The 22,145-nt window shown below is 43.9% G+C and overlaps 1 protein-coding gene and 1 long non-coding RNA gene across 3 annotated transcripts; both read right to left on the bottom strand.

The window, feature by feature from the left end:
• Nucleotides 1–373: 373 nt before the first annotated feature.
• bcat1 (branched chain amino acid transaminase 1) lies at nt 374–21,854 on the bottom strand. Of its 2 annotated transcripts, none has more exons than XM_014153054.3 (11): nt 21,661–21,854; nt 16,897–16,956; nt 12,115–12,315; nt 11,077–11,187; nt 9,454–9,573; nt 9,084–9,244; nt 7,507–7,649; nt 6,937–7,022; nt 5,537–5,677; nt 3,490–3,564; nt 374–1,618 (listed from the first exon to the last, which is right to left on the bottom strand). In XM_014153054.3, the coding sequence occupies exons 1-11, from the start codon at nt 21,706–21,708 to the stop codon at nt 1,580–1,582; spliced, it is 1,185 nt and encodes a 394-aa protein (XP_014008529.2). In that variant the 5' UTR covers nt 21,709–21,854; the 3' UTR covers nt 374–1,579. The 2 variants fall into 2 exon arrangements, with proteins under 2 accessions (XP_014008529.2, XP_014008530.1); XM_014153055.3 differs by lacking the exon at nt 21,661–21,854 and adding an exon at nt 17,924–18,097.
• LOC145861392 (uncharacterized) lies at nt 9,846–11,070 on the bottom strand. The gene is made up of 2 exons (XR_014381171.1): nt 10,844–11,070; nt 9,846–10,718 (listed from the first exon to the last, which is right to left on the bottom strand). It is a non-coding gene; the product is annotated as an uncharacterized LOC145861392 (long non-coding RNA).
• Nucleotides 21,855–22,145: the final 291 nt, after the last annotated feature.

The following is a 22,145-nucleotide window of genomic DNA, read 5'->3' as shown; positions in this document are numbered from 1 at the left end:
AGAGGGAGAACGAGACGGGATGGAAAGGAGAAGTATTCTCCTGCAAGCCGCCACACGTTGGGGAATTTGTTTACAGTTTCCTGTCCTGCATGCGATCAACAACCAGTTAAAAAGGACTACAGTGCAAGGGGAAAAGTACTGTATCTAAGGCCTTGGGAGCTGGGAGCTGTACCATGGGGTAAGTTGGTAAGACATGTGGGCTGGGCTCTATACCAGCCTGCCGCAGGGCACAGGGCTGGAACCAGCACCAAACAGCCCTATTTTCACTGGGAGGCAGCTCAGCCAAGAACCACGGGCCCTGCCCTGCCCTGGAGAACCACACACACACACCCACACACACACTGTACTGAACATAATGCAGTAGACACAAACGTATGTTTTGGTGAGTATTTATTTATTTGGATCATCAGAATAGGCAATATTGTATCACTCAACGCATTGCATCGATTACATAAATATATCTCTTCCATCTAAGTATATATAGAACTTTACATAAAACAGATATTGTGCAGATAGAGAGAGAGGTCAATCAAGGTCTACCGTAAATTTAGGTCAATACAGGTCTACAGTAAATGACAGACATTGATCAAAGATAGTACATCTCTACACAAATGGCCAGTATTATGTTTGATTAGACGTCACCATCAACAGGTTGTAGATATAACATACATTTTGACATTAAGCATCACACACTTGATTGTGCACAGCAACTGGCGTGGAATGATTTTACTGCTTGTAGTGCTACTTCGACTTGTGCTTTCTTTGATACCAGTGGTTTGTGTATCATTCTACCACTCTAGGTTCCAAGCTTCAGACGTCAGGGATCTCTCTCACTCTGATATATTAGGGGTTATTTCCATTACCCTCTTTTAATTCATTCATCATTCTCTTTTAGCAGTACTCAAGTGCTTTCCACGATAAACTTGCTCCGTAATTTAAGCTCAATTTAAAATGTATATAATTGTTCAAAATAAAATTCTAAAATCCTCTATTAAAAATAGAAATACCATATTCAGAAAATAAAGTTTTCGCACGACACGGTTCAAACACAGACTTGCGTGTAACGATAGTGAAATACATAACATCTGCATACGTAACATGACCCTTTTAAAGGTCTATTGAGTCAAAGTGGTTTAACATTAGTTGCTGGTCATTGGTATTTCTGCTGGTAATATTTTAGAGTTAACCCTTTAGCAGGGCTGCCACACCAGGGCAGGGCAGGGTGTGTGAATGGGGAGGTCATGCACAATTTGAGCAGAGTTAGAGTGCAATTATATTGCTACTGAACCTATGGGATTTCAAACTGAACATCCAGTATACTGCAATCTGACTAAGATTATTGCACATTTAAAAGAGTTTACCCACACACAAGATTGTACTAATATAGAGGTTACACTGCCGGCTGGTTATTTGGTGTGTGTGTGTGTGTGTGTGTGTGTGTGTGTGTGTGTGTGTGTGTGTGTGTGTGTGTGTGTGTGTGTGTGTGTGTGTGTGTGTGTGTGTGTGTGTGTGTGTGTGTGTGAGTGGCATATGCAGTTTGTGTGTGCTTGTCCCAGATACCCACACCACTGTGTCTTGGTTACACGAGGACAGACCAGTCACTCTGGGTTCGGCCGTACTGTGACCAAGGAGAGAAAAGGTAATCAGTAGGTCAAAGGTTAAACTGGGGTCAAACAGGCATAAAAACACAGGCCAACAATTACAGTAGCAGTCGCAAACTGTTTTAACTCCTTGCCTACAACACAGTGAATGGTGCAACCAAAAACACAAAAGAAAAAATAACAAATATCCCGAGCAAATCTTGCGAACTCAGCCACACACAAAACAACCACCAAATCAAAACAGAATGTTCCTGAACTGCGACAACCGTGGAGACAAATCCAATTATTTACGTCTCATGTTGCAAATTACTTCTAATGGACGGAGTCGTGAAAATAAATAAGCACCCGCGATGAGAAACAAAAGAAATGCATTTTCTAATTAACATGAAAGAAAAACGGAGGGCCGTGTTAGTAAACCCGTCTTTCATCCCTCGTCTCATCCCTCGCTCCCCTCGTCTTAGACAACGTGTTTGTTTGTGCCCAATGTCTTCTTCTCGGGGACGCCGTTCTGTTTCTCATCCAAATTAAATGTCAACAGATTTAACATCAGGCTGGAGGTTTTTTTTGCATTCTGTCGATGTTATTGTTCATTAGGCTCCTCCGTCTCTCTCTCTCTCTCTCTCTCTCTCTCTCTCTCTCTCTCTCTCTCTCTCTCTCTCTCTCTCTCTCTCAAGCAGCTTCATTTGCGGTGCCTTGGCTTTGATCGCAAAGGCTGAGACAATAATTAGGTTTGTGTAATTACAGCAGGCATCTTAATGAGAGCTTTCAGGACTGTGTGTCTGCTCTATCTCCCATCCCTGCCCAGCCATTACTACATGAACCTCCTCCTATCTCCTCTGTCTGGGTGTGTGTCGGCGCCACAATGAGCTACGGGGGGGGGGGGGGGGGGGGGGGGGAGAAGCTATCGCTAGGGCCACACATACACTCAGATAAGGTTTACACACACGGGCAGGCATGCACGCACACACACACAGATACACACAGGTACACACGCACAGATACACACACACAGCACTAGTGATTGGGCAGAAGAGACACACGCAAGCTCTCACAGACAGCCTTGGCGATGAGGAGATTTAGCGGGAAAACGATAATCACCTGACCTAGCCCTGCCAGTGAAACGATATGAGGCAGAGAGGAACACAAACTCACAGACGTAACGGGAGACGGCCAGACAGAGAGAGAAAGAGGGCCAGAGATACTGAGAAAGATCTACACTGAATGAATAACCCACTCAGTTTAACACCAGATATTCTGGTGAGCAGGCAGGGCGAGTGGGATGGTATCCATTTACATCCCTTAACCAAGGCGATGGAGAGTAGAACATACAGATATGTGGCAAGCTGCAGGGCAGAATACCCACTACACTTTACTAATACAAAACAGCCCCGATACACTAACACAGAGTAGACAGAATCGAGATGAATCTACTATGTATCTCTATGGAATAGACTGTGTGCTGAGGATGACATCAGTCTAGGTCAGACAGTTGGCAGGCCCTGATGTCCATCCAGCTGTTATCGTTACTGGGTGAGAGGCCACATCTGCTGTGTGTGCCTGCATACATATGTACGTGTTTGGTTGCGTGCGTGATGAAGTACACTGTGCTTGCCTAACAGTATAGCTTCCGTCACTGTCCCTGTCCACTTTCTGGGCTCAAATGAGTGATCCACTGCTTTGCAAACACACGTGACCGCCGACTTGACAACTTCGTAGCCAGCTGCGCCTCCGAAAAGGTTCCAATTTGATAGCGCGAGAGGAGGTTACAGTACAATCTACCTCTGTTACACGTGTTTCACTGACCACACACTGGTGGAATTACATTACGTTGAACCAGTGTGGAATAGACATTGAATTGATGTCTGTGACCAGTGGGGTGTGATCTTACCTGTATATCTGTGAGCTCCTTCATCAGTCTAGAGGCCAGCTGGGGGAAACCCTCCTGGCAGGGGATATGCAGGTTCTAGAGACACACACACACACACACACACACACACACAACATTTAAAAATACTATGTTCTGGAGTAGCTGTTCAGCGGTTTATGACAAAGTGATAAACATGAAATTGCTTGATTGGAATCATTCATTCCTCCATTCGGTCATCCATCCATTCAGTCATCCATTCATTCAGTCATCCATTCATTCATTCAGTCATCCATCCATTCAGTCATCCATCCATTCAGTCATCCATTCATTCAGTCATCCATCCATTCAGTCATTCATCCATTCATTCAGTCATCCATTCAGTCATTCATTCAGTCATCCATCCATTCAGTCATCCATCCATTCAGTCATCCATTCATCCATCCATTCAGTCATCCATTCAGTCATTCATTCAGTCATCCATCCATTCAGTCATCCATTCATTCAGTCATCCATTCATTCAGTCATTCATTCAGTCATCCATCCATTCAGTCATCCAACCATTCAGTCATCCATTCATTCTGTCATCCATCCATTCAGTCATCCATTCATTCAGTCATCCATTCATTCAGTCATCCATTCAGTCATCCATCCATCCATTCAGTCATCCATTCATTCAGTCATCCATCCATTCATTCAGTCATCCATCCATCCAGTCATCCATCCATTCAGTCATCCATTCAGTCATCCATTCATTCAGTCATCCATCCATTCAGTCATCCATTCATTTAGTCATCCATCCATTCAGTCATTCATTCAGTCATCATCCATTCAGTCATCCATTCATTCTGTCATCCATCCATTCAGTCATCCATTCATTCAGTCATCCATTCAGTCATCCATCCATCCATTCAGTCATCCATTCATTCAGTCATCCATCCATTCATTCAGTCATCCATCCATTCAGTCATCCATCCATTCAGTCATCCATCCATTCAGTCATCCATTCATTCAGTCATCCATTCATTCAGTCATCCATCCATCCATTCAGTCATCCATTCATTCAGTCATCCATCCATTCATTCAGTCATCCATTCATTCAGTCATCCATTCATTCATCAATCCATTCATTCATTCAGTCATCCATCCATTCAGTCATCCATCCATTCAGTCATCCATTCATTCAGTCATCCATCCATTCAGTCATTCATCCATTCATTCAGTCATCCATTCATTCAGTCATTCATTCAGTCATCCATCCATTCAGTCATCCATCCATTCAGTCATCCATTCATCCATCCATTCAGTCATCCATTCAGTCATTCATCCAGTCATCCATCCATTCAGTCATCCATTCAGTCATCCATTCATTCAGTCATCCATCCATTCAGTCATCCATTCATTCAGTCATCCATTCATTCAGTCATTCAGTCATCCATCCATTCAGTCATCCAACCATTCAGTCATCCATTCATTCTGTCATCCATCCATTCAGTCATCCATTCATTCAGTCATCCATTCATTCAGTCATCCATTCAGTCATCCATCCATCCATTCAGTCATCCATTCATTCAGTCATCCATCCATTCATTCAGTCATCCATCCATCCAGTCATCCATCCATTCAGTCATCCATTCAGTCATCCATTCATTCAGTCATCCATCCATTCAGTCATCCATTCATTTAGTCATCCATTCAGTCATTCATTCAGTCATCATCCATTCAGTCATCCATTCATTCTGTCATCCATCCATTCAGTCATCCATTCATTCAGTCATCCATTCATTCAGTCATCCATCCATCCATTCAGTCATCCATTCATTCAGTCATCCATCCATTCATTCAGTCATCCATCCATTCAGTCATCCATCCATTCAGTCATCCATCCATTCAGTCATCCATTCATTCAGTCATCCATTCATTCAGTCATCCATCCATCCATTCAGTCATCCATTCATTCAGTCATCCATCCATTCATTCAGTCATCCATTCATTCAGTCATCCATTCATTCATCAATCCATTCATTCATTCCCTCAGATGTTGTAAGGGTAATGAGTTGTGGTTGTGTACCTCTCCCTGGTAGAGTATGCGTCCCACAGGACTGACCACACATGCAGTACCAGAGCCAAACATCTCCTTAACACGGTTCTCTTTCAGAGCACAGCGCAGGTCTGCCATGGTCAGGTACCGCTCACACACCTTAAACTCCCCCTAGAAGAGGTGAGTCCATGAGGAGAGAGGGAGGTGGAGGAGGAGGAAAATATATCTAATGAAACTCATACAAGGGCAGGCTTCTGGAAACTCTTAGCTTCTCATCTCTGCCGAAGACTTCCTGCATGCTGCACAATAGTTCTCTCTCTCCCTACATATCTCTCTCTATATACCAGGGCTCTCCAACCCTGTTCCTGGAGAGCTACCCTCCTGTAGGTGTTCACTCTAACCCCAGTTGTAACTAACCTTATTCAGTTTATCAACCAGTGATTAAAATAAGGTGCGGTAGATTAAGGTTGGAGTCAAAACCTACAGGACGGTAGCTCTCCACGAACAGGGTTGGAGAGCCCTTCTCTCTCTCTCTCACACCCCAGTGTGGTATCTTTGTTGCCAGATCTGCCTGTGCTTTTGCCAAGTCCCCTAAGATTCCTTGTCATGCTATACATGTATCTGATCTGGCAACCAGGCTACTGGTTTAATGGCCAGTGGTAGCCCCTGGTATAGTGTCTGTGCCCCTGTAGCAGATGGAAGCAACCCTGCTGGTATGTCCATGCGGGTGTCAAGTCCATCTTTCCCTTAAACCCAGAGTGCCATGGAAAGTTCAACCCTCTATCTCTCTCTTGCCCCCTAGCTTGTGCCCTGTGTTGTTGTTGAACTATCTTGTGTCTTACCCTTAGAGAACACATTGTACTTGCCCCCCTCTTACCCTCACTCTTTACAGTACCAGTCAAAAGTTTGGACACACCTACTCATTCCAGGGTTTTTCTTTATTTTTACTATTTTCTACATTGTAGAATAATAGTGAAGACATCAAAACTATGAAATAACACATGGAATCATGTAGTAACCAAAAAAGTGTTAAACAAATCAAAATATATTTTAGATTCTTCAAAGTAGCCACCCTTTGCCTTGATGACAGCTTTGCACACTCTTGGCATTCTCTCAACCAGCTTCATGATGTAGTCACCTGGAATGCATTTCAATTAACAGGTGCGCCTTGTTAAAAGTTCATTTGTGGAACTTCTTTCCTTCTTAATACGTTTGAGCCAATCAGTTGTTTTGTGACACGGTAGGGGTGGTATACAGAGGATAGCTAACAAAAATTGCTTTTTCATTATGGGATACTGTGTGTAGATTAATGAGGAGGAAAAACGATTTAATCAATTTTAGAATAAGGCTGTAACGTAACAAAATGTGGAAAAAGTCAATGGTCTGAATACATTCTGAATGTACTGTATATAATTCTCTCTGTCTCATACCCATTTCCTGGTGAGTTCCAGGATGCTCTGCCGCGTGATCCCAGGTAGGATTATTCCATCCAGAGGGGGCGTTGCCAGCTCCTCCTCTGGAGAGAAAAATGTTGGATGCACAAATGAATTAAACAGGTCACATTGTGTCAATGGAATATCCAATCTGAACCCAGTTTACAGAGATAAGAGAAGAGGTGAAGAACAGCACTGGCTATGTAAGACCGCAGCTGCTGTGATATACACTCCGTTGTACAATCAGACACAAAGATCAGTTTCCAGTTCAGTAATATTATGTCCATATCAACCAATCCAGAAGAGCATGGCCGTGTTCCCCTGCTCAGACATTCCTGACGCATGCCAGATCTTACAATGCCTGGATAGGTATTTTAAGTATTAGCTAACCACGTCATATGTTCTAGCAATTATGTGGCATGCAACCATTGGTAGATGCATGGAATGTCTGAGCGTGGGAACGCGACCTGTATTTCCTTTGGTCTTGTCCAACTGCAATAGCCCTAGTAAAGCAAAGTTATTATCTCTAATCTCATTGGCCATGACACTGAAAGTGATCATGATTACCTCCATTCTCATTATTCCAGAAGAGGAACATGTTCATGGTTCCGACCTCTGTGATTTGATGGTCGTCTCCGTACAGCCAGAGGACCTGCTGGCACCCATAATCCACTGCTTCATACTGGGCGTAGATAGACGCTCCATAGTTCCTGTAAACAACTCACCGTGTTCATTTTAATCCACAAACGAGAGTTGTCAGTTTACATTTAAATTCCATGTGTCGTAATCCAAATGATTTGACACTGTTCCGTTCGTTATAGTAACCTAGCATGGGCCGCTATTGTGTACTGTACATAAATGGTGTCACAATGAAATCCAAAGCTCTTTAGAGTTGAATCTGATTTAAAGCTGTATTAGTACTGTTGGCAGGGTGGGGATATTAGGGTCAGGATAAATTAGTACCACACATTGCAAAGCAAGCATTTTTACTGCATCTCAAAAGAATAATGCCATGTCTGGATATTGGAACATAGCCTCTGTCTCTTTACCCTCCCATCTTATAGTCTCCAGTCCCTCATCTTAGTCTCCAGTCCCTCCTCTAAACCCCCATCTTATAGTCTCCAGTCCCTCCTCTAAACCCCCCATCTTACAGTCTCCAGTCCCTCCTCTTACCCTCCCATCTTAGTCTACTGTCCCTCCTCTAAACCTCCCATCTTACAGTCTCCAGTCCCTCCTCTTACCCTCCCATCTTAGTCTACTGTCCCTCCTCTAAACCTCCCATCTTACAGTCTCCAGTCCCTCCTCTTACCCTCCCATCTTAGTCTACTGTCCCTCCTCTAAACCTCCCATCTTACAGTCTCCAGTCCCTCCTCTTACCCTCCCATCTTACAGTCTCCAGTCCCTCCTCTAAACCTCCCATCTTACAGTCTCCAGTCCCTCCTCCACCCTCCCATCTTACAGTCTCCAGTCCCTCCTCTTACCCTCCCATCTTAGTCTACTGTCCCTCCTCTAAACCTCCCATCTCACAGTCTCCAGTCCCTCCTCTAACCCTTCCATCTTACAGTCTCCAGTCCCTCCTCCAAACCCCCCATCTTATAGTCTCCAGTCCCTCCTCTTACCCTCCCATCTTACAGTCTCCAGTCCCTCCTCTTACCCTCCCATCTTATAGTCTCCAGTCCCTCCTCCAAACCCCCCATCTTATAGTCTCCAGTCCCTCCTCTAACCCTTCCATCTTACAGTCTCCAGTCCCTCCTCTTACCCTCCCATCTTACAGTCTCCAGTCCCTCCTCTTACCCTCCCATCTTACAGTCTCCAGTCCCTCCTCCAAACCCCCCATCTTATAGTCTCCAGTCCCTCCTCTTACCCTCCCATCTTACAGTCTCCAGTCCCTCCTCTTACCCTCCCATCTTACAGTCTCCAGTCCCTCCTCCAAACCCCCCATCTTATAGTCTCCAGTCCCTCCTCTAACCCTTCCATCTTACAGTCTCCAGTCCCTCCTCCAAACCCCCCATCTTATAGTCTCCAGTCCCTCCTCTTACCCTCCCATCTTACAGTCTCCAGTCCCTCCTCTAAACCCCCCATCTTATAGTCTCCAGTCCCTCCTCTAAACCCCCCATCTTATAGTCTCCAGTCCCTCCTCTTACCCTCCCATCTTACAGTCTCCAGTCCCTCCTCTCCAGGCTCTGATGTATTTGGAGTCAGCCCAGAGAGAGACAGGCTTAGCTCCTGTACTGAAATAGGAACCAACAGGACTCAGGATCACATAAAGCAGAGCACGGGACGGCTTCTTCACTCCTAGAGATGGCTAGAAAGGGACACAGGCCACACACACACACACACACACACACACACACACACGTCAATAGTTGACATACTCTTGAGCTATTCACTAATTAATAATTACTACTTCACCAACAAGAATAGGGGAAGGTTGCCATGTCACAGCATATGAGAGTGAATGAGACAGTCCCTCACAGAAGGAGATAGAGAGTGGTTGGTTGGTCATCTCCTCACCTCAGTACCCAGGAAGGTGGGTCGGATGTAGAGACTGGCAGAGTCTGACTGGGGTACCCACTCCCGATCCACCTGTACCAGCCTCCTGATACACTCTACCAACTCTGCCCTGTCAAAGGCCTGGAGGAGGGAGGGGGGAAAGGGAGCGAGGACAAATAAAAGGTTGAGCCGAGAAAGGAGAAATGGGACAAAAATATGAACAAACAGACAATTCAGTGACTGCAGCAGACACTATAAAAAGTACTTTAGCAGGCTCTTATCCAGAGTGACTTACAGTTAGTGCATTTATCTTAAGATAGCTAAGTGAGGCAACCACATACCACAGTCGTAGTAAGTTTTTCTCAATTAAAAGGTTATCTGCGAAGTCAGTACTAGTAGGAAAAGACAATTGCAATTATTATAATTTTTTAATTTTGATCAGAGACAAACAGGTTGATGTACTGGGGAACATTGTTCCAGTCTTGTACTGTACATGATATGATACACTGTAGATACGAGACACTGTATCTATACTGAACACAACTAGAAACGCAACATGCAAAAATGTCAAAGATTTTACTGAGTCACAGATCATATAAGGAAATTAGTCAATTGATAAAAACGAATTGGGCCCTAATCTATGGATTTCACATGACTGGGAATACAGATATGCATCTGTTGGTCACAGATACCTTTTTAAAAAAAGGTAGGGGCGTGGATCAGAAAACCAGTCAGTATCTGGTGTGACCACCATTTGCCTCATACAGCGCGACACATCTCCTTAACATAGAGTTAGTTGACTGTGGTCTGTGGAATGTTGTCCCCTTCCTCTTCAATGGCTGTGTGAAGTTTCTGAATATTGGCGGAAACTGGAACACATTGTCGTATACATCAATCCAGAGCATCCCAAACATGCTCAAAGGGTGACATGTCTGGTCAGTATGCAGGCCATGAAAGAACTGGGATATTTTCAGCTTCCAGGAATGGTGTACAGATCCTTGTGACATGGAGCCGTGCATTATGATGTTGAAACATGATGTGATTGCGGCAGATGAATGGCACGACAATGGGCCTCAGGTTCTCGTCTCGGTATCTCTGTGCATTAAAATGGCCATTGATAAAATGCAATTGTGTTCGTTGTCCGTAGCTTATGTCTACCCATACCGTAACCCCACAGCCACCATGGGGCACTCTGTTCACAATGTTGACGTCAGCAAACCACTCGCCCACATGACACCATACATGTGGTCTGCGGTTGTGAGGGCGGTTGGACGTACTGCCAAATTCTATAAAACAATGTTAGAACAAAATGGTAGAACAAAATGTACATTAAATTCTCTGGCAACAGCTCTGGTGGGCATTAGTGCAGTCAGCATGCCAATTGCACGCTCCCATAAAACTTGATACATACATTTTAGAGTGGCCTTTAATTGTCCCCAGCACAAGGTTCACCTGCGTAATGATCATGTTGTTTAATCAGCTTCTACATCTGTCAGATGGATGGAATACCTTGGCAAGGGAGAAATGCTCACTAACAGGGATGTAATTTTGATAGAAATAAGCTTTTTGTTCAGAATAATAGAGTATTCTTTTCCAGGCTGTAGGCTTGTGCTGTATAGTACCATAGCCTGTATGTGTTCTTACCGGCAGGCAGGCCCTCTCTGCAGACTTGGCCATACGGTTCATGTTGAGCATGGGTCTGAAGAGACGCACTTTGTCATCAGCATCTCGGTATGCCTTCATACCTTCAAACAACTGACCATAGAACAGAGGAGAGGAAAGAGACAGGGGTTAAGACTGGCAGACAGGAGAGAACCACTGACCTCTAGTCATTCTCTGAACAGAGTGAATATACTAAAATGTAAATGTAAATGTAATGAATGAGGAGCAGAATGGGAAATTGGCTTCCTGAATCTATGTGTGTGTGATAGTAAGTTCCAGTACATATGAGCGTACATGTGTTGGCCATTTATGTCCAATCCACTGTCCTTCAGCTATCCTAGCTGTCCTAGCTGTGCCTATTCTTATTAGAGATACAATTAAAGTATAGTGTATTCATCTTAAGCTCTCAACACAAACTCTCAGCATCTCAGCAGCACAGTCTGTTTCCTGATTGAAGACACTGAAATTGGGGCTGTAAGATGTGACGACCATGGGGAAGGTCCTATACAGACCTTAGATGCTGACCTGTACATTTTTACCAGTGTTGGAATTGCTCATTGGTAGGCTGGTTATAGCCTGTTAAACCCCTCCTGTGCCAAGTACGTTATATTAGCTAGAAATGCTAATGAAAATATTTAAGCCTATTCCTTTTAATTTGGGACGTTTTCAGACTTTTTGTTTGTTTTGACAGTCGTTTCGCAAATGTTTTGTAAATATTTCTGCCATCCTTGATTTTCGAACACTATAATTGAATAAATCTGCATCTGATTTTGCACCTTTAACTTTGTCTCCTGCTGCTTTGTCATATCCTTAAATGAATGAATGTCATTAGACATATTTCAAATACATATAGATTGCCTAAGTAATTTTAGTACAAAATAAATACATAAAAAACTAAACAATCCACCAACATATTTCCACTGTTGTCTTCATCACTGTCAGGTGGGCAGCAAGAATGGACAGCGTGAGCGTGAGACACTTTAACTTTCTAACAAGGCCTAACAAGGTGGTGTTTCCTACCTGCACAGCGTAGTGCATGGCTGAGCAGGCCGGGTGGAGAGACAGGTTACCAAAGGGCTTGATGTGAGGTTTCTGCCAGCCTCCAATGCTGGTCCACTCTATGGTCAACATGTGGTCAGAGAACACAGTTCCAAACACCAGATTGGTCAGGTCAGGTTTGGCCTTGTGGGTCTGGGACAGCTCAATGACCAGATCAGCCGCCTGGGGGGAATATAGAGGACATGGTTTAGAAGTAAACTCATTATACACACTGCTTTAGGTGTAATATACTGTATGTCATTGTATGTCATCGGGTGCTGTAAGTGTTGTAGGTGTCCTGGAGGGCAGGTGCAGGTTGAGGGTGGTGCAGTTTCCGTACCAGGCGGTGATGCAGCCCGACAGGATGCTCTCAATTGTACATCTGTCAATGTTTGTGAGGGGCCTAGGGGCCAAGACGATTTTCGCAGTTGAGCCTTCTTCACCACACTGTCTGTGTGGGCGGACCATTTCAGATTGTCAGTGATGTGTACGCCGAGGAACTTGATGTTTTTCACCTTCTCCACTGTGGCTCCGTCGATGTGAATAGGGTCGTGCTCTCTCTGTTGTCTCCTGAAGTCCACGATTAGCTCCTTTGTTTTTGTTGACGTTGAGGTAGAGGTTATTTTCCTGGCACCACTCCGCCAGCGCCCTCACCTCCTCCCTGTAGGATGTCTCGTCATCATTGGCAATCAGGCCTACTACTGTTGTGTCGTCTGCAAACTTGATGATTGAGGTGGCCATGCAGTCAAGGTTAAACAGGGAGTACAGAAGGGGGCTGAACATGCACCCTTGTGGGGCCCCAGTAGTGAGGATCAGTGAAGTGGAGGTGTTGTTTCCTACCTTCACCACCTGGGAGCAGCCCATCAGGAAGTCCAGGACCCACTTGCACAGGGCGGGGTTCAGACCCAGGGCCCCAAGCTTAATGATGAGCTTGGAGGGTACTATGGTGTTGAAGGCTGAGCTATAATCAATGAACAGCATTCTTACATAGGTAGTCCTCTTGTCCAAATGAGATCGGGCAGTGTGCAGTGCAACAGCGATTGCATCATCTGTGGATCTGTTGGGGCGGTCCCCAAATTTATAGTGGGTCTAGTGTGTCAGGTAAGGTGGTGGTGATATGATCCTTAACGAAGCCTCTCAAAGCACTTCATGATGACAGAAGTGAGTGCTACAGGGCGATAGTCATTTAGTTCAGTTACCTTTGCTTTCTTGGGTACAGGAACAATGGTGGACATTTTGAAGCAAGTGTGGACAGCAGACTGAGATAGGGAGAGATTGAATATGTCCATAAACACTCCAGCCAGCTGGTCTGTGCATGCTCTGAGGACGTGGCTAGGGATTTCGTCTGGTCAAGCAGAATTGTCTTACTCACGTCGGCCATGGAGAACGAGAGCCCAAAGTCCTTGGGAATGGGCCGCGTCGGTGGCACTGTGTTGTCCTCAAAGTAGGCAAGAAGGTGTTTAGCTTTCAGTTTTGTGCGAATGCTGCCATCTATCCATAGTTTTTGGTTAGGGTAGGTTTTAATAGTCACAGTTTGAACAACATCCCCTAAACACTTCCTGATGAACTCAGTCACTGTGTCTGTGTATATGTCAATGTTATTCTCAGAGGCAACCCGGAACATATCCCAGTCCGCGTGATCAAAACAATCTTGAAGCATGGATTCTGATTGGTCATACCAGCTTTGAATAGACCTTAGCACGGATACTTCCTGTTTGAGTTTCTGCCTATAGGAAGGGAGGAGCAGAATGGAGTCGTGATTTGATTTGCCGAAGGGAGGGCAGGGGAGGACCTCCAATGGTCGAGAGTTTTGTAGCGTGAGTACTACAGGCAATGTGTTGATAGAACTTCGGTAGTGTTTTCCTCAAATTGCTTTGTTAAAATCCCCAGCTACAATAAATGTAGCCTCAGGATATGTGGTTTCCAGTTTGCCTTAAGTCCAATGTAGTTCCTTGAGGGCCGTCGTGGTATCGGCTTGAGAGGGAATATACACTGATGTGACTATAACCGAAGATAATTCTCTCGGGAGGTAATATGGTCGACATTTATTGGTGAGATATTCTAGGTCAGGTGAACAAAAGGACTTGAGTTCCTGTACATTATCACAATCACACCATGAGTAGTTAATCATGAAACATACACCACCGCCTTTCTTTTTCCAAGAGAGTTCTTTATTCCTGTCTGCGCGATGTACTGAGAACCCAGATGGCTGTATGGAAGGGGCCAGTATATCTGGAGAGAGTCAGGTGTGCCAGGCTTGTAGCGTCATACCCAAGAAGACTCAAGGCTGTAATCGCTGCCAAAAGTGCTTCAACAAAGTACTGAGTAAAGGGTGTGATTACTTATGTAAATGTGATATTTCTGTGTTTTTTTATACTTTTGCAAAAATGTCTAAAAACCTGTTTTTGCTTTGTCATTATGGGGTATTGTGTGTGGATTGATGAGGGAAAAAAACAATTGAATCAATTTTAGAATAGGGCTATAAAGTAACAAAATATGGAAAAAGTCAAGGGGCCTGAATACTTTCCAAATGCACTGTATCTCATCAGGTGCTTCAGAGTTCTGCAACTCTCCCGCTGGCCAGTAGAGGACACTCCATGCTTTTAACTTCTAGGAACATGAGCTACTCAATAAACAAACACAACCGCTCTCAGGGTAGGAGTTGCCTTTACCACAGTTCTCGGATCAGATAACTCTCCCCCAATCCTAACATTAACCATGAGGGTGGGGGTAAATATCAAACTTAGTCTAGATCAGTAGCTAAAGGCAAATGCTCTGCTGTGGTTGGCTGCTCTCAGTGCCTGTCTGGATTAGGCCTGTCTCAGATCTACCCATTCCTGGGCTACGTTTACACAGGCAGCCCAATTCTGATCTTTTTCTCACTAATTGGCCAATCCCATCAGATCTTTTCACGTGATACCTTTTCCATTGCTGATTGGTCATAAGACCAATTAGAGTAAAAAAGATCCGAATTGTCTGCTTGTGTAAATGCAGACCTGTTGCAGCATTGCGTAATTTCAGATTACAGAGGGGTAGTGCTGGCCAACAGTCTGAGAGAGCACTGTCAGAATACTCTCTCTCTTTCTCATAGTCACACATCACTGACTACAGCATTGGTTACCAATGTTTCGGCCTATTATCTCCATTTACTTATCCAGCCATGAATCTCATAGATTGATATTATAAAACTTCAGTGTGATAAAATTGGATAAAATACAGTATAGTTTCTGATGACTATATCTTCTCATTAGTTCAGAATTCACACACATCTTTTAAGAAGTGCGTTGCATGACAAATGCCTTCTGACCTGCTGTGAAGAATCTGAGATAGGCCCATTACAGAGATCCTGAAAACTCTGTTACCTAATGTAAAAGCACAAGTGAGCACGATTTAGCTGTGTAAGGTGAATGAGTTTCAAGTAATCCAGGTTCAGCGTAACATCACATGCTCCGTTGGTCAGGGATTACCAAACTATAAATCCTCTACATCCAGCTCAGGTGGGTCACAAAACAGGAGTCAGATTCCTACTAGTGTGTACAGTAACAACACGGGGGTGTATAGCGTACACAAGCTAGGCTCAGATACAGTACTACAGAGGTGCTCGTACAGTAGTTCAAGACTACAGACCTGATGCAATTATGAGTCTGTAGCATCTATATGAGGCCATTTTCTCAGACATTGATAAATTAATTATAGGCTTAATCCAGCCCTGAATGCCCAAGTCTTAAAATGGTTTATAGCAGTGTCCAAGTCTTAAAATGGTCTATAGCAGTGTCCAAGTCTTAAAATGGTCTATAGCAGTGTCCAAGTCTTAAAATGGTCCTGCACAGCCAATGACAATTTCTCTCTCTTTCTCTTTCTCGCTCTCACCCCTTTTCTCTCCAACCTTTTCTCTCCCCCTCTATTTCTCCTAATCACCACCTGCTACTGCTGCCTGTCTGGCTGTCTCCTCCCTGTGCAACATTAGAGAGCAGAGTAAATCAGAGCTAAAGCAAGTGGCAGATCACAGGTCACAGCCTGATTGACAGGTGGTGCTTAGGGTGATCTGGGAAAGTGGATTCTCCGCAGAGACGACACAGGACCTCCTGGGTAGACCAGGGCCCTCATCCTCCTCTCTCTCTACCTCTCTGAGGGCCACAACATTGAGTAGGTGGTTAGCACAGGGGTCTGGGGAGCACAAGCCAAACGAGGGGCCCAGAAGGGGTTAACCACCATGGATCTATAAATGAACATCTCAGGATCTCAGGTGGATTTCTTTCACTCAGTTTTGCTGAGGTCGGACGTGTCGTTGTTTTTGTAGGGGGATGTGTGTTTTTTTGGATCTACCGGACTGAGAGGCATTAGGAGAGCCATGTGGGTGGGGGGAGGTTTCCATGCTGTTGGTGTGATCTGGACCTTTTGATTGACAATGAATATCAGAATCATATCCAGGAAACATCAAGATGGTGCAGCTGGGCTCCTCACTGAAGGCAAGTGATTCATCTGATTCACCACACTGAAATGGGCAGTTGGAGGGAATGGCGTCTCCAGTTTGCCGTACACTGACAAACTTTAAATGTCTTGTGAATGCAGTTTACATGCGATATAAATTACTAATGTAGCAGTATGTGCAATATCTGAACTGTTCCACATTAAAATACCATTGCTGTACAACGTGCCTTTGCACACACTTGTAATGAATGAGGCAGTGATCACAATGTGTTACACAGAATAATGCTCATTGCTATACACATTATACCACAGGGTAAATTATTCAAATGTTACCTTGAAGCTGTGGACACTGTCTTCCATACCGTTACTGGTGGATACATCTTTACCAGAGCCCTGGGAGGACATTGTAAAACAACTTTATATAGATGACAACTTTACATAGGATGTAATCAACTACATATAAGCCTAAGCTTATTAAAACATTCACACTCAGGTGGTGTATTTAGACAATGAGAGAATAACAGGGTTAGTTATTAAAAAATTATAATTGGTAACAGCATGGGATGGGGAGCAGGGAGAGATGGGGTTGTGTGGAAATAACAGTGAGGTTTGCGGACGTAAATTGAATGAGGATAGGACTAGGTATTGTCTGTGAGGGCTTGTGTGAGAGTTGAATTCCCTGCTCTGCTCAGCACAGCACAGGAGATAATTTTACCTGCAGAAAGACGATAGTCTGTCGCCAGGTGAACTGAAGGCTTACATTTACATTAGGCTACCATTACCCCACAAGCAAAGGGCTAATCATATAATAATAACAGGCATAATAGTAATAATAATTGTGGTTGATTTCTATTCTATAATTTAAGCTATTTTAACATGTGATCATGCAGTAAATACTGTGAAATAAAGTCACTGATTACCCCTCATAGTTATTATGAGCCATTGGTAGGCAGCCTATAAAAACAGGCTACTGTAGGCTACTGTAATAGACAAGCTGGTTTATAAAAGCAACAGACGAATAACAGAACATTCCGTCGGCGTGATGCAGTTATATAAAATGTGTCGTCATATGCTACAGCTGCCATCTCAAAACACATAGGTCAAAGCAATATAGATATGTTAAATCATTTTTTTAATCGGTATATCAAAAAAACATAACAGGCGCAGTTGAAACAAGTGTATTGAATTGCAATCCTCCTATCTTTGTCGGTCGTACGCGGTTTAGTGTTTACTGAACGTGACCTGCGTCAAGAATTCTTATCCCGTCATTTTCAGAAATAGGCAACGATAACGTATAGGTTAGCAGTGGCGAGGACATCCAGCATGACCGTTTTTCGGTTACAGGGAAGAGGACATTTACCTTGAGAGATGGAGCGTTCGCTGCTGATGAGGGGACGGCTGTAGAACTCGCCATGATGAATCATACACAACCGAAGACGCTCGCTCTCTCTATGTCACCAACACACTCTCCTACCTAAACCGCTTACAGATTAAACATTTGTTCGCTATCAAGCCCATTGTATAATGTTAGATCTAGGTGCCTGGGCCAACCACAATATTGGTTTTCGTTGCAAATGTGTAATGTGTGATTTGCTGGCCACTTTTTGGTTTATAACATTATGTGGGACAAATGTTATTGTGGACAGGCGGTCATGCATAAACCCTCACACACATGGGACAATCACATTATAAGGCTTAACCAGATGGCTTTCTCAAGCAGGGTTGTCATAGATTTTCCAGAAGGTTATCTATAGAAGCTCATGTGGATATATAGCATATGTCCTTTTTGCTACAGTAGCTTACTTCCAACTGGTACCCTCTAAACTCATCATTAAGCTTGAGACCCTGGGTCTCGACCCCGCCCTGTGCAACTGGGTCCTGGACTTTCTGACAGGCCGTCCCCAGGTGGTGAGGGTAGGTAACAACATCACCCCCCTGATCCTCAATACTGGGGCCCCACAAGGGTGCGTTCTCAGCCCACTCCTGTACTCCCTGTTCACCCATGACTGCGTGGCCATGCACGGCTCCAACTCAATCATCAACTTTGCAGACGACACTACAATGGTAGGCTTGATTACCAACAACAAAGAGATAGCTTACAGGGAGGAGGTGAGGGCCCTCAGTGTGTGGTGTCAGGAAAATAACCTCTCACTCAACGTCAAAACAAGGGAGATGATCGTGGACTTCAGGAAACAGCAAGGGGAGCACCCCCCTATCCACATCGACGGGACAGTAGTGGAGAAGGTGGAAAGTTTTAAGTTCCTCGGCATACACATCACGGACAAACTGAAATGGTTCACCCACACAGACAGCGTGGTGAAGAAGACGCAACAGCGCCTCTTCAACCTCAGGAGGCTGAAGAAATTTGGCTTGTCACCTAAAACCCTCACAAACGTTTACAGATGCACAATCGAGAGCATCCTGTCTGGCTGTATCACCGCCTGGTACGGCAACTGCACCGCCCTCAACTGCAAGGCTCTCCAGAGGGTAGCGAAGCCTGCACAATGCATCTCCAGTTGGCAAACTACCTGCCCTCCAGTACACCTACACCACCCGAAGTCACAGGAAGGACAAAAAGATAATCAAGGACAACAACCACCCGAGCCACTGCCTGTTCACCCTGCTATCATCCAGAAGGCGAGGTCAGTACAGGTGCATCAAAGCTGCGACCAAGACTGAAAAACAGGTTCTATCTCAAGGCCAGCATACAGACTCAAATCACTGGCCACTTTAATAAATGGATTTAATAAAGGTATCACTAGTCACTTTAAATAATGTCATTTTAATAATGTTTACATATCCTACATTACTCATCTCATACTGTATTTTATAACATCTATTGCATCTTGACAATGCCGCACGGCCATCGTACATCCATATATTTATATGTATTCCTGTGCAACTGGGTCTTGGACTTCCTGTCGGGCCGACCCCAGGTGGTGAGGCAACAATTTCTCCGCCATGCTGATCCTCAACACGGGGGCCCCCCAGGGGTGTGTGCTTAGCCCTCTTCTGTACTCCATGGGTCACCCACGACTGCGTAGCCACGCATGACTCCAACTCAAATATCAAGTTTGCTGATGACACAACAAACAACGATAGAGCTGAGGGCAATGGCATCATGTCATTTACCCAGTGCCAGGACATTTTAGCCAAAAACCTGTTTGCCTCTCCCAGGAGGCCTAAACTTGGCCGCAGCCCATCAAAATCCACAAAGAAATGGTTAATTGACCACAAAATCAACATTTTGCAATTGCCATCTCAGTCTCTGGACTTGGACCCCATTGAAAACCTGTGGTTTGAATTGAATGGAGCGGTCCATAAGTGCAGACAAAGGATACTGGGAAACATTCTGTATGGAGGAATGGTCTAAGATCCCTCCAAATGTGTTCTCCAATCTCATAAAATATTTTAGAAAAAGGCTCGGTGCCATTATTCTTACAAGGTGAAGGACAGTATATTGGAAGCAGGGGTGCCAATAATTTGTACCCCTATCTATTTTAGAAAAAAAAGTTTACTTGTTAAACAAAATCTCTTTCTCTCAGCAATTGTATTAGAATAAAATAATCTAATTTCCCCCAAAAATATCCATGCAATGTAGCTCAGTATTTGTATTTTTTATTTTATACAATCTTTTTAGCTCATCTTTATCAAGGTTGCCAATAATTTTGGACCTGACTATATGTGTACAGAGGTAGGTTGTACCATTGAACATAAATATAAACGTAACATGTAAAGTGTTGGTCCCATGTTTCATGAGCTGATATAAATAATCACAGACATTTTCCATATACACAAAAAACATATTTCTCCCAAATTTTGTGTACAAATTTGTTTACATTCCTGTTAGTGAGCATTTCTCCTTTGCCAAAATAATCCATCCACCTGACAGGTGTGGCATATCAAGAAGTTGATTAAAGAGCATGATCATTACACAGGTGCATCTTGTGCTGGGGACAATAAAAGGCCACTCTAAAAGGTGCAGTTCGGTCACACAAGTTTTGAGGGCGTGTGCAATTGGCATGCTGACTGCACGAATGTCCACCAGAGCTGTTGCCAGAAAATGTAATGTTTGTTTCTCTACCATAAGCCGCTTCCAATTTGAATGCACAGAGATACTGTGACGAGATCCTGAGGCCCATTGTCGTGCCATTCATCCACCGCATCATCTCATGTTTCAGCATGATAATGCACGGCCCAATGTCGCAAAGATCTGTACACAATTCCTGGAAGCTGAACATGTCCCATTTCTTCCATGGCCTGCATACTCACCAGACATGTCACCCATTGAGCATGTTTGGGATGCTCTGAAGCGACCTGTACTACAGCGTGTTCCAGGTCCCGTCAATATACAGCAACTTCACACAGCCGTTGAAGAGGAGTGGGTCAACAGTCCACAGGCCACAATCAACAGCCTGATCAACCCTATGCGAAGGAGATGTGGAGCGCCGCATGAGGCTAATGGTGGTCACACCAGATACTAACTAGTTTTCTGATCCACGCCCCTACCTTTTTCTTTAAATGTATCTGTGACCAACAGATGCATATCTGTGTTTCCAGTCATGTAAAACCCATAGATTAGGGCCTAATTTATTTATTTAAATCAACTGATATTCTTATATGAATGTAACTCATTAAAATCTTTGAAATTGTTGCATGTTGCGTTTATATTTGTGTTCAGTATATAATATGCATTGTAGTATACAACCAAACAGGTTTTCCTCCCTGGATTGTCCCTGCTGTTTATGGCTTTTCACTTACTGTTCTTCTCTCATTTATATATTAAATGTATATTGTCTTCCATGCATGTATTACCCTAAGTTTATCAAAGCCAACTACAATAAAGCATACCATTGTTGATGCTAAATGATGCACAGTCGTCTCAAAAGACACAGACAGGAAGAGAGACAGAGAGAGAGAGAGAGAGAGAGAGAGCATGAATGAGGACAGAACATTCAATAAAAAATATGTTGTGGAAAGTGTTAACAGTGTTTCATTCTTCAGTGTACATGATATATGTAATACAGTGTATCTAACTAATATTATTGTACTTTAGTTGGTATGATAACATTTTATGTGCTCTGTGTGTGTTCTTACCGGGCAGGCTGTCTCTGCAGACTTGGACATACGGTTCATGTTAAGCATGGATCTGAAGAGACAGACTTTGTCAGAGAGAGTGAGAGAGAGAGAGAGAGAGAGAGAGATTTGAACTTGTATTGTACAAAAGATATTCCAACCAGGTCATGGACTTTTGGTGTAGATTGTCACTAGCCTATAAGCTCTCTCTGATGAAATGATGTGACCTAACCTGTTCTTCACTCTTAGAACACATTTCTCCATGCAGAACCCTGGCAATGATCGATTGTAATATCTCACAGACATCAGAACCATGTTTGTATTGATATAAACAGTAACACTTTGAAAGTTATCCATTAGCTTACATTGAGGTGTGCTGTTTAAATTGGATCACAGTACGTCTACTGCAAAATAGGTACATGGATTTGGCATTAGTTGACACGATATTCTATTCTTCAAAGTTAGCTCAGCTCTATTCTATTCTAATCAAAAGACATGGTGCAGTC

Source organism: Salmo salar, chromosome 17 (assembly GCF_965601325.2).
Source record: "Salmo salar chromosome 17, fSalSal1, whole genome shotgun sequence".
In the NCBI taxonomy this organism is placed as follows: domain Eukaryota; kingdom Metazoa; phylum Chordata; class Actinopteri; order Salmoniformes; family Salmonidae; genus Salmo; species Salmo salar.
Note: the sequence above shows the minus strand (reverse complement) of the source record. Positions and strands in the feature narration are given on the sequence as shown.